The sequence below is a fragment of the Carcharhinus amblyrhynchos genome, chromosome 28 (assembly GCF_965287045.1).
Source record: "Carcharhinus amblyrhynchos chromosome 28, sCarAmb.v2.hapA, whole genome shotgun sequence".
NCBI lineage: Eukaryota > Metazoa > Chordata > Chondrichthyes > Carcharhiniformes > Carcharhinidae > Carcharhinus > Carcharhinus amblyrhynchos.
Window position 1 is genome coordinate 1,444,893 of NC_137351.1, and position 13,156 is coordinate 1,458,048.

The window sequence follows — 13,156 nt, forward strand, 5'->3', positions numbered from 1 at the left end:
AGTACAGGCCCTTCGGCCGTCAGTGTTGTGCCGAGCTATGTCCAAACCCAAGATCAAGCTATCCCACTCCCTATCATTCTGGTGTGCTCCACGTGCCTATCCAATAACCGTAACCCCACACATTTACCTTGCTAATCCCCCTGACAGTGTAGAGGGAGCTTTACTCTGTATCTAACCCCGTGCTGTACCTGTCCCGGGAGTGTTTGATGGGGACAGTGTAGAGGGAGCTTTACTCTGTATCTAACCCCGTGCTGTACCTGTCCTGGGAGTGTTTGATGGGGACAGTGTCGAGGGAGCTTTACTCTGTATCTAACCCCGTGCTGTACCTGTCCTGGGAGTGTTTGATGGGGACAGTGTAGAGGGAGCTTTACTCTGTATCTAACCCCGTGCTGTACCTGTCCTGGGAGTGTTTGATGGGGGCAGTGTAGAGGGAGCTTTACTCTGTATCTAACCCCGTGCTGTACCCGTCCTGGGAGTGTTTGATGGGGGACAGTATAGAGGGAGCTTTACTCTGTATCTAACCCCGTGCTGTACCTGTCCTGGGAGTGTTTGATGGGGGACAGTGTAGAGGGAGCTTTACTCTGTATCTAACCCCATGCTGTACCCGTCCTGGGAGTGTTTGATGGGGGACAGTGTAGAGGGAGCTTTACTCTGTATCTAACCCCGTGCTGTACCCGTCCTGGGAGTGTTTGATGGGGGACAGTGTAGAGGGAGCTTTACTCTGTATCTAACCCCGTGCTGTACCCGTCCTGGGAGTGTTTGATGGGGGACAGTGTAGAGGGAGCTTTACTCTGTATCTAACCCCGTGCTGTACCTGTCCTGGGAGTGTTTGATGGGGACAGTGTAGAGGGAGCTTTACTCTGTGTCTAACCCCGTGCTGTACCTGTCCTGGGAGTGATTGATGGGGGGACAGTGTAGAGGGAACTTTACTCTGTATCTAACCCCGTGCTGTACCTGTCCTGGGAGTGTTTGATGGGGACAGTGTAGGGGGAGATTTACTCTGTACCTAGCCCTGTGCTGTACCTGTCCTGGGAGTGTTTGATGGGGGACAGTGTAGAGGGAGCTTTACTTTGATCTAACACTGTGCTGTACCTGTCCTGGGAGTGTTTGATGGGGGACAGTGTAGAGGGAGCTTTACTCGGCATCTAACCCTGTGCTGTACCTGTACTAGGAGTTTTTGATGGGGGACAGTGTAGAGGGAACTTTACTCTGTATCTAACCCTGTGCTGTACCTGTCCTGGGAGTGTTTGATGGGGGACAGTGTAGAGGGAACTTTACTCTGTATCTAACCCTGTGCTGTACCTGTCCTGGGAGTGTTTGATGGGGACAGTATAGAGGGAACTTTACTCTGTATCTAACTCCGTGCTGTACCTGTCCTGCGAGTGTTTGATGGGGGGACAGTGTAGAGGGAGCTTTACTCTGTATCTAAACCCCGTGCTGTACCTGTCCTGTGAGTGTTTGATGTGGGGACAGTGTAGAGGGAGCTTTACTCTGTATCTAACCCCGTGCTGTACCTGTCCCGGGAGTGTTTGATGTGGGGACAGTGTAGAGGGAGCTTTACTCTGTATCTAAACCCTGTACTGTACCTGTCCTGGGAGTGTTTGATTAATGATGTGAGAATTTTTTACTCTCTGTTCTCCTCTCTGTAGATTTTATGTGATTTGAATTCTCTATCTGTGTGATGTAGTTTTCTGGGTGGCAGGTGACCAGTGGCTGGAACACAGCTGTCAGTACTTGTATTATGACTTGTAATAAAAATGTGATAGTGGAGTCGGACACTTTAGGAACTTTCAGGCGGTTATTGGATAGGCACGTGGAGCACACCAGAATGATAGGGAGTGGGATAGCTTGATCTTGGGATTGGACATAGCTCGGCACAACATTGAGGGCCGAAGGACCTGTACTGTGCTGTACTGTTCTATGTTTCTATGTTCTATGACACTAGGGACAATTTTAGCATGGCGAATTAACCTAACCCACACATCTTTGGGTTACTGGCAGCCACATTATAAATGAACCCATATATAAATATCAAACAATCCACCTACATCTAAAGAAACTACCAGTATAAAAATCTTTGGAGTATATTGCAGTTGTGTATTCTTACATGCACATGGGACAGAAGTATATTTACATATACACTTACTAAGGAATGTCCATTTGCACATAGGAACTGTTCGAGTCTTGTGCCTTTTTTGAAGTTGGGGAGCCTAGTTTCCCATTGGTCTCTCTCTGGCAATGCCTCAGCCAATCAGAGTCAACTAGCCAACCAATCAGCATTGTCTTCTCCACTAGTATAAATTGTGGAGATTGTTTGAAATTTGGCATTCTTGCATTTGTCCTGATAAACATAAGGATATAAGAACTAGGAGGAGGAGGCAATTCAGCTTCTCAAGCCTGTTCCACCATTCAACACCATCATGGCTGATCTCATCTCAGCCTCATCTCCACTGTTCTGCCTGCATCCTCCTACGAATTAAAAACCTATCTAACTCCTCCTACTGTTCCGACATCCACTGCACTCTGGGGTAGAGAATTGCACAAAATCACGACCCTTTCAGTGAAGTAATTTGTCCTCATTTCTGTTTTAAATCTGCTACCTCTTAGCCTGAAACTATAGTCTCTTGTTCTAGAATATCCAACGAGAAACATCCACTCTATGTCTATGCGGTCAATCCCTTTAAGCATCTTATACACCTCAATTAGATCTCCTCTCCTTTTTCTATACTCCAGCAACTCAATCTCTCTTCATCAGACAAGTTTTTCATCCCTGGAATCAATCTAGTGAACCTTCTCTGAACTGTCTCTAGTGTATTTATATCCTTCCTTAAGTAAGGGGACCAAAACTGTGCACAATACTTCAGAAGCAGCATCATCAATAAAGTTGCAATGGCACCTCCCGAATTTTATACTCAAGTCTTTTCCATTAGCAATGAATGCCAAAATTCTATTTGCCTTCTTTAATACCTGTTGCACCTGCATATTAACTTTCTGCGATTCATGCACAAGGACATCCAGATTCCTCTGTACCAAAGCATTTTGAAGTTTCTCTCCATTTCGATAACAAGTTGGCTTTTTATGCCACCAACCAAAATGGATAATCTCAGCCTTATCCATGTTAAATTCCATCTGCCAAATTCTGGCCGACCCACCTAACTTTTCCATATGTAAATTTATTTTCTCATTGCAACTTGCTTTCCCACCCACTTTAGTGTCATCTGCAAATTTATCTGTAACACATTCTGTTCTCGCATCCAAGTCATTTACAAAAGTTGTAAGTAGCTGGGGCCTGAGTTCCGAACCCTGTGGCACACCGCGAGTTACAGCTTGCCAACTGGAGAAATATCCACCCCAACTCTCTGCTTTCCACTGTTTAGCCAATCCTCTATCCAAGCTAATATATTACCCCCAACTTTATGTATTAACATTCTGTACGGCAACTTATCAAATACCTTCTGGTAGTCCAGATGCACCTACAGGATTCCCATTATCCAGTTTGCTTGTTACATCTTTGAAGAACTTCAGCAAATAAATCAAACATGATTTATCCTTCATAAAACCATGCTGATTCTGATGGATTGCATTTTGGCTTTCCAAATATCCCATTACTTAATTTCAAGTTGTTGTCCTCATAGAATCCCTACAGCACAGAAGAGGCCATTCTACCCATTGAGTCTGCACCAACTCCCTGACAGAATATCCAACCCAGACCCACTTCCCTGCCATATCCCTACAAATTTCCCATGGCTAATCCATCTAACCTACATTGGGACACAAAGGGGCAATTTAGCATGGCCAGTAGATCAGCCAATCAACCTAACCTTCACATCTTTGGACTGTGGGAGGAAACTGGAGCACCCGGGGGAAACCCATACACATACAAGCAGAAGGTGCAAATGCCACACAGTATCCCAAGGCCAGAATTGAACCTGGATCTCTGGTGCAGTGTGGCAGCAGTGCTAACCACTGAGTCATCATTTTCCCCTATAGGTTATTATCAAGCTGCATTTTGGTCGTAATAAGAAACTATAGAGTAGATTTGTGACAGAGCAAAATTCTGACGCTTCCTGCTGTGATTAATGTGGTGTAAATTTTTGGTTTAGATTGCTTTCAAATTGTGTGAAAACTGATCAAATTCAAATAGAACAGCAACTTTAATGAAAATCAGTCAAACCTTTGAAATCATTAAATAGCAGATGTAATGATTTGAAGACTGGATAGATGAACTGGAATAGACTGAACATTTTTGTAAATGTACATGACCTATTTAACATTTTTACTATTAGAAATATAACAAGTATAATAAGCATATTTGGAAATAATTCCACAAATTCAACAACTTAATGCTGCCCCTACTGCTTTCTTAACAATGGATTCCAATAGTTACCCAACCAGAAACATTAAACTAACTGGTCTATAGTTATCTACTTTCTGCCTTTTTGAATGTGGGCATTACATTAGCCATTTTCCAATCCATTGGAACCTTTACAGAATCCAGGGAATTTTGGAATATTATAACCCATACCTCCACTATCTTTGCTGCTATTTCCTTTAAGACCCTAGGAAGTCGGCCATCAGTGCTCAGTGTATTTTCCCTTTGATTGCGATTGTTTAAAATTCCTCCTTTTCAACAACCTCAGCATTATCCGTTACTATTCCAATGGTTAAATGTCCTCTGAGACTGAGGCAAAATATTGATTTAGTGCCTCTGCCATTTTTGTGTTCCCATTGACTCCAGTTTCATCCTCTAAAGGACCAACAGTGACTTTAGCTACTCTCTTCCTTTTATATACTAGTAAAATTTACTTATAAGTTAATAAATTAACTTTTTTAGTAACCCTCTGTTGGTGTCAAGTCTCCCATTTCTCCAGCCTGCCGCTGGCGTTTGCAATATGGTATGCCTTCATTTTTGCTTTTATGTTATCTTTAGCTGCCTTGCTTAGGAACAGATGCATTTCCCCCTCTTACAAACTTCTTTCCTCACTGGAATATATTTCAGATGGGAGGAATTGAATATCTCCTTAAATGTCTGCCACTGTCCAACAACTGTCTGACCTTTTAGTCTTTCTGCCCAGTTCACTCGGGCTAAATTATTCCTTGTGCCTATGAGGGCAAGATAAAAGCTTCATCAAGATGTCTCTCTTTTCAAAATCAAAAATAAATGTTAAATGCATCAACGTATCTTTTTAACAGATGTTTTCTCTTAAAGGATAAAAGACTACATCAACTGCATATGATAGAATTTGAATTATCAGAGCTTAAAAGTTTTGAACTGCTTAAAATGCCACTAGTATGATACTGTTGATTTAGTAAGAAAGGGATTTTAGTAGTTCGATAATTACACAAGATGTCACAAAATGGGCTTTGCAGTTTTCCATGTTGTCATAAAATAGAATCCCCCTAGTGCAGAAAGTGGTTATTCAGCCCATCGAGTTTGCACTGACTTTCCAACAGAGCATCTTATCCAGGCCCTGTCCCTGTAACCCCATGTATTTACCCCACTAATCCCCCTAACGTACATATCTTGGGACACTAAGGGGCAATTTAGCATGGCCAATCAATCGAATCTGCACATATTTGGACTGTAGGAGAAAACCAGAGCACCCGGAGGAAACTCACGCAGAGACAGAAAGGGCAAACTCCATACAACCACCCAAGGCTGGAATCGAACCCGGATCCCTGGCACTGAGGCAACAGTGCCAACTACTGTGCTGCTCCTCGAGCCACTGTGCCATGAAAAGTACTTTCCGGTCCCAATGAAGTGCATGAACAATTTCTTTGCACGTTCTACGGTTGTTTCCTCTCGAGTACAGAGGCTGAGGGGAGACCTGAAAGAAGTTTATAAAATTATGAGGGGCATAGATAGGGTTGACAGTCAGAATCTTTTTCCCAGAGTTAAAATGTCTAATAGTAGGGGGCATGTACTTGAAGTGAGAGGTGTAAAGTTCAAAGGAAATTTGAGGGGCAAGTTTTGTTACAGAGCATGATAGGTGTCTGGAACGCATTGCCAGGTGTGGTGGTGGAGACAGATACGATAAGGGTGTTTAAGGGACTTTTGGATAAGCACATGAATACGCAAGGAATAGAGGAACATGCACAAGGGATTAGTTTAATTTGGCGTCATGTTCGGCATAACATGGTGGACCGAAGGGCCTGTTCCTGTGCTGTAGTGTTCTGTGTTTTCTGTATATTTCTGGCCTGGATTTTTGGTTATGTCATGAGAAAAAGCTATAAGTGTTGCAGACAGACCTCTCATGAAATTGACCCTTGTGTGGGCCAAGAACACAAAAGACCCAGAGGAACCTGTGCTGACGTGTTAAAATTGCAAGTGTTAAAATTTCTAAAGGCAATTTTATTTAAAGGGAGTGCCACTAATGGTAGATGTCAGGCTATTCCACCTCTTGACAGCATTCTGATCAAGTTCATCGTCCCAGAGATCTCACAGCTTTGGAGTTTCACATTTTTGTGGGTCCCACAAGTAGGATTTCACTTCAATCTTTTAACAGCAAGATTCTGTCTTCTCTCCCCAGGATGACAATACTAGCAAACATGAGGAACTATCTCAAGATTACCTCTGACTGTCACTCTGGGACTAGGGGCTGAATTTTATGAGAATTTGGCAGCCTGTCAGTTCTGGTGAGAAAACTGGTGTGGAACTCTCCAGCTCACCTCCATGGTGGGTAAAGTATCTGTGCCTGCCCCCCCACCTACCTACTTGAACAACCCTGTCCTACCCAGACATCGCCAGCATTCCCTTCTCCATCCCTGTGTGCACCCCACCCCCATCGCCCAGCAAGGCTCCCCCCTGGGTGCCTTACTGCCAGAAGACATTGCCAGAGCATGCCCCTCCTCTTTCCCAGGGCCTATACTGACCTTTCCAACCCTGGGGTGGGATCCCCATGACAGGTTAGTGTCTAGGTGAATCTGTTGTAAACTGTGCTGAGAGCGAGGAGAGTCTTTAATTCGATTTAAATTTATTTCTTGTAATAAGGTTCTCGTCCATTACTGGTGAGAACCTGATTATGTTGCTGCTGAGATTAGCCATTCCTGGATTTCACTAGACCTCGAGTGCTGCCAGTGATCTCGCAGAGTGCGGCTCAAGATTCCACTCTATATATCAATTTTGAATTCTCATATATTAGTACTATTTTCAATAAAACAAAAATAACGCAGCAGACAATTAGCTACACACATTAAAAATAATTTATTTGACTTACAAAGGTAAGCACAACTATCGTTTTAAATACAACTTCAAGCGCAGGATGTAAAATTCATTTCTTGCTCAGTTCACAAAGAAATGCAATGAGTTTGTTACAGACACAGACACTAAATAAGCAGAAGACAACTTCACAGACAACATGTCAAAATATTGATTGAAGGTCCTCAAATTTTAACTTACCATATTTGTTAGCAACATGTACATACTGAAAACATAAAAATACAATAAATTAAACTGTATATTACAGGCAAAAAAGCAGACAATACACAGCAATGATTACAAGTTATGTTAATTCACAAAATCAAAATAACTTAATTGGTCATAATATTACATAAAAGGTTGGGCCCGTTAAGCCAGACATTCATCTAAGGAAATGCAACCTTTACACATCAATAGAATTCTTTTTTTAAAATACCACTTCATAGATTCCTTTTAGTTAGAGTGCAATGTTCAGATTTAATAGATAAATTAATCCAAAATGAACAAAAATAAAATAAAAATCCCATCTGGTTCCTTTGACTTTCAAGTATAGATAAATAATGCCATTGTTACACTGTGCCATACTTTATAATGTAAAGGGAAACAGTTTGTAATAGAATTACAACAGTCTTGAAGAGGCTTAATAACTGTGCAAAAAGACAGACGCTATAACTGTTACAATAGTTTTAATGTGTCGAGTGATCAAATTAAAATTTCAGAAATTACAATAAACTGACACAGTTAATCTGTACATCTCAATGACTCAGAATCCCATTTTTTGCAAACACTTTTTTTTGCATCGTAGCTTTCGGGTAAGACCATCTACTTGCTCCAACTGAAAACTCCATCTGAAGAAAAAGAAAATAATGAACTCAAATTTTAAAAATCAACTCACGCCATCATTACATAAGGGATTTCCCAATACAGCAATGATGGGATTTTAACCATGGGCACATTTTTTTGTCCATTACACTTACAGTACACCAAAAGATTTTGCATTGTGTTCACAAAGCATTACCAACATTCTGCAACTGCATTGCTTTTAAAAGAATAATACAGTACATGCATATCTGTCCTCTGGGTTTACAATATGAAATTCTTCAAGTCTTCATACCACAACGCCACACTTCACTTCTTCAAATAACTTTCTTTTGCTTCATATACATTTCAAATCTGCTTAGATCCACTGCTAATAAAAAACTTCTGCAAAAAGCTGAACCTTGGGTCCCTTCCCATTCAAACACAACTCACTAGCAGCTTATGCACTCCCACAGCATATGTGAGATGCCCATGTTTCTTAAGAAACCAAAACAAGCAAGCCCAGTAACTACAAGATGTCAAATATTCCAGCAGGGCTATTAAAATAGTCTGGCAAAACTCGTGTCTTCAAAGTTCCATCTGCTCCGCAGGAAAAGATACGATTGGCTGGCCCAATTTCCAGCTGCACAACTCCTGCACCAATGTTCCGAAAGATTGACTGTTTGGCATGTTCATTGGTAAATGAATGAATTAGTCCATGACCTGTTAACCTAAACACCTGCAAAACAAACAGCTATATTGTTAGGAACATGGCTTGATAAGAGCACTGATAATACTCTTAAGCTCATTAATTAATATTAGTTCAAAATCATTGAAAAAGTACATTTATTCAAGACACCAGTTCTTCATTTAAAGTTGACAAAAAGAGTGATTTATAATATGTACTTAAACTTTTACATGAGGGAAGACCAGGACCTAGAGTTAAACTTTTATGTTTACTGATTGTTTCTTTAAAAACAAAATCAGGTATTTAATTCACTTTAAGTTATTTGTGGAAATCTACCAACATTGAGTGATTGGCCAGAGTTTTACTGCCATGGGGATCAAAGCGGGCGAGGGGCGGACAATGGAAAGATCCGTTGGCCTCGGGTGGGATGTTATGGTTTCAGGATGATCCCGACCCATTGTATCTGGGTTTAGAGGGATCAAATTCAGAAGCAAGGGATGGGGAAGAAATAGTGAGAGCGAGAGATAGATAGACAGACAGAAAAACTGCTCAAAATCTGGGCAGTGCAGCAAGATGGAGGCAACTGTGCAGGGTGATAACAGAAAGGACCCGAGAACAGTGTCAAGTTCACAGCTGGGGTATGAGGATGATAGAACAGAACAGGCAGAATCCTGGCAATAATACTGGGGCACAAAGTGGTGCAACAAGACTTGTTGTTAGGTCTGATAATGGATGGTAATTCCGACAGCAAGGTGTCACCATTTTATTTTCCTTAACAATGGTTCCATGACTTTATGCTCTGAACTCCAATCTCAGGTAATCCCGATTGTTGGGTCCAAAATTAAGTGCTAGGTTGCATCACTAACAATCTTACTTCCACGTGTACAACTATTAAAATACTGATGGTATATAATACTTTGCATCATTATTCTTTTTATATAAAACTGGTCCCAAAGTTTAGAAATGTAAACCATTCTACTCACAGATAATTTAATCTTAGGAGGTGCAAACTAGAGTACAAACTACTTCACAGTTGCTCACAAACCTGAGAATCAATGGTCTTACATGAGACAAATACCTGCTGCTGCAGTAAAAAGCTCCGATTCCAATTTTGTCTTAAGAAACATTACTGGGAATTGGGGCAGGCACAGCTCGCAGGATGGAATTCTCTGTTGGTTTTGGATAGGATTTTACAAGCCTTGCACAAGTGAGGTCATAAAATATCAGCCCCCATATCTGACTAGGAGTTATTAGATGCTGAGAGTAAGTCATGGTACAGGCATAATGCATGTAGCTGGGTATGTTTGAAAGTTTATAGTCTTGCCTTGCAAATAGCATGCAGCTCAAATAAAGAAGGACAGCAGCCATGAAAATCTCGAGGCTGCAATCGCAATGGTAACAGCAGAATCGTATCCACTGGTGTCCCTCAACACTGATGTTATTGGATGAAAATTCTTGACTTGTATAACCAACCTGCAGGGGCCCTTATTCAACTGATCTTTTTCTATAGGGTGAGGTTAGAAATAAAATGGATGTAAACTATTTTAGTAATCTAGGTCTGAACATTAAAATGTAGCCTTGGGTAGATATTAGTTAATATTGCTAAGTAGAACTTTTGCCCGAAGCCTCACCTTCATATTCCCTTCCGATGAACCTGTAATGAAATAATCTTCTGTGGAATCCAAAGCAAGGGCTTTAATAGCAGAATCATGTGCTTGAAATGTGTGTAGCAACTGCCTCTGCCTTATGTCAAAAATGCAGACAAAGCCTTTCCTGCCTCCAGAAATTAGAAGTTGTTGCTTCGGTGCATACTGAAGCACTGTGGCACCATTGTCATGGCAGACAAAACCTAATGAGATTAAAAGAGAAAGAAAAACCTTCAGTCTCAAAGGTTACCGTTAGCAGACCATAAAAACACACAACCTAACTGCACAAAAATTGTTTTGTCTTTGTTCTTTCCATGGGAAGTGGCATCACTGTCCCTAATTAACCCTGAACTGGGGTGACCACATCTAAGTGAAAAGAATAAGCAACATAACTGGGATGGGGTTGATGATGGCAGGTCCATGACAGCTGGAGGTACTAGGGTGTGCTGGTGAGTCAATGAGAGAGTGGGGGATGCTGGCAAAGGCAGCTTTTAGCAAGTCTGTGAAGCAGAGTGAGGCTGTGGACGTGGTCACAACTCTGGGCTGAGAAAATAAAAGACACTTTGGAGTTGGGGTAGGTTGTGGGAGTTGTTTGCTGCCAAGACTGTGGGAAAGGAAGAGGCACTCAATAGACAGTATCAGAACATTTGCACAAAGAATAAATCCCTGAGAGTTTAAGAATTTAAGAGTCTGTACAAGTGGTTCAACAATCCTCCTGGAAGTTGTATTGGTATGACCTTGCTGAGATCTAGACTTATTATTTGGGTGTTCTTAAATTGTAGGTGTATTGACATATTGTGTATTGTCAGACTGCTGATTTCTTGGTTGTCTTCCACAGTTTCACTCCAAGTCCATCTTTGGATATGTTTGGACATAATTGGATTGCTAGATGTTATCTGGAAGTACAGTTCCCTTAGATGGCTTCTGTTCCTTCTTAACATCACTCCTACATTCAGACAAGACAGTTTCACACCTGCAACGTAGACATAAACTGACTTCATTCTCCCTTGTTTTCTGAGAAGATCCTCCTGTCCCTTTGAGTACCTGTCTTCTGAACATGTTTTCTGAACATGTTTTCTGTTGGTGATGGTAGGCCCATGTCTAAAGGTGTTGCTTCTAAATGTTAGATGACAATACATAGATTTTCTTTTGGTTTTCTATGTCAGTTAGGGACACACTTGAGCTATCTGTCAAATGTGTTATAATTGGAAACTTGGAAAAGCAGTCAGTGGAGAAAGTCATCGCCATTAATAGTGAATAGATCTGTCAAGAGTTTAGACCAACGCTACGATAGAACTTTGTGAGGGTAGTAAAGCTTCTTTGCGACTGAGGCGTTTGGCATGCTTTTCACATTGTCATTGTCTTAGTGATTTCATGTTCGTTCCCTGGACAATATACAGTATACCTATAGCTTGTTCTATGCTCATATGTCCCTGATGTGACTGTGAGTGTGACAATAAGTCCTGGCAAAGAACTTCAAGAACAACTTGTTTTCCCTTAACAATCATGCCTCTAGAAATACCTAATTCATCTCTACATGGTCAAAAACATGAGGATATCTGGCATTTCCAGTATTGTATCAGGCCGACCTTTAACAACGACGCTCCATAATGTCTTCAGTTGTGGATTATTTGCTTTTTCATCCTGAAGTTGGCTGCACTGGGGTTGACCAAAATTCATTACATCGACATTAAGCACATCTTTTACATTAATGTCTGCACCCTCTACTTTTAGGCCCAGTGAGACATTCACAGTATTTTTCGGATTGGGTAACTACTCAGTGTGACTGAAGTAATCATTCTGCTATCAGGTTTGTAACAGACTTCAAAGTTACAGTCCTGTATTTTTATCATAAGTTGTAATCTGAGTGTGCACTTGGCAGCAGCTTGTGCCAAATCATTTAATATTTCCAATGGTTTGTGGTCAGTTTTCAAATTAATCCTTTTCCATGTGGAACCTCGTGACATTGAATAGCAGAACAAGTGTCTAATGCTCTACGTTTAAATAACTGGACTGTGTTTGTGATAAATGTTTGGAATTAAACACAATTGGTTTGGCAGCTTGCTTAATGCATGCTCCTAATCCTTTGAGATACGTTGACCTCCAAGATTGTCTCCTTTTTGTGTTGTAGTATTGTAGAATGCATGTCTCCCCTGACAGGGTCTGTTCGAATTACTTGAACACACGTTGATGTTCCATATGGCAGGTAGACCATCCTTCCACAGCAGCGCTCGCATGATGATGCTCTGTTGCAAAGTTGTACATCTATAGTGTTAAGTAGTAAAAATCTGAGGCAACACTGCAAGTCCTCTTTGTCCTGGGGATTATGCATGTCTCATGGATCTGGGATCTTGAATAGATTGAACCAAAAAACGTTTATCTAACATTTCTTGCTAACAGAGATGAGTCCTTTATAATAAGCAGTGGCCTTAAGTAAATGTTGATTGCTGCCATGCTCTGGTTTTGCCCATCACGACAATATCATCATGGTACACATATCCAAGAATACTTTCAATGATTCAATATGCTGAACAGATTGTGATTGATGGATAAACCAAAGGGTAATCTCTGGCAGCAGTATTCTTCAAATGGTGTCCTGAAAGTAGTGGTTTTTAGAAATCCCTCTGCTAAATGAATTGACCAACATCAGTGTTTGGCATCCAACTTGGAAAAAATCTTGCTCTTGAGAATTTGGGATTCAATTCCTGAAATAATGAAATCTTGTATGGGCATCTCTTTAGAGTGAGATTTAAATGTCTTGAGTCCAAGATTGTGCCATGTGGTTTTGGTACGCACATGATGGGACGGCAGCAAATGGCATACTGA

At 41.2% G+C, this 13,156-nt stretch overlaps 1 protein-coding gene across 4 annotated transcripts in view; it reads right to left on the bottom strand.

Moving 5' to 3' along the window:
* Nucleotides 1-7,185: 7,185 nt before the first annotated feature.
* dmxl2 (Dmx-like 2) overlaps nucleotides 7,186-13,156 on the bottom strand; it is a 163,605-nt gene continuing 157,634 nt past the window's right edge. For all 4 annotated transcript variants that reach the window (XM_080213997.1, XM_080213999.1, XM_080213996.1 and 1 more), the window contains 2 exons: nucleotides 10,316-10,533; nucleotides 7,186-8,735 (listed from right to left, as the gene is read on the bottom strand). In XM_080213997.1, coding sequence (XP_080070123.1) covers nucleotides 8,526-8,735; nucleotides 10,316-10,533 — 428 coding nt within the window. In that variant the 3' untranslated portion in view covers nucleotides 7,186-8,525. The remainder of the gene's footprint in view (nucleotides 8,736-10,315; nucleotides 10,534-13,156) is intronic.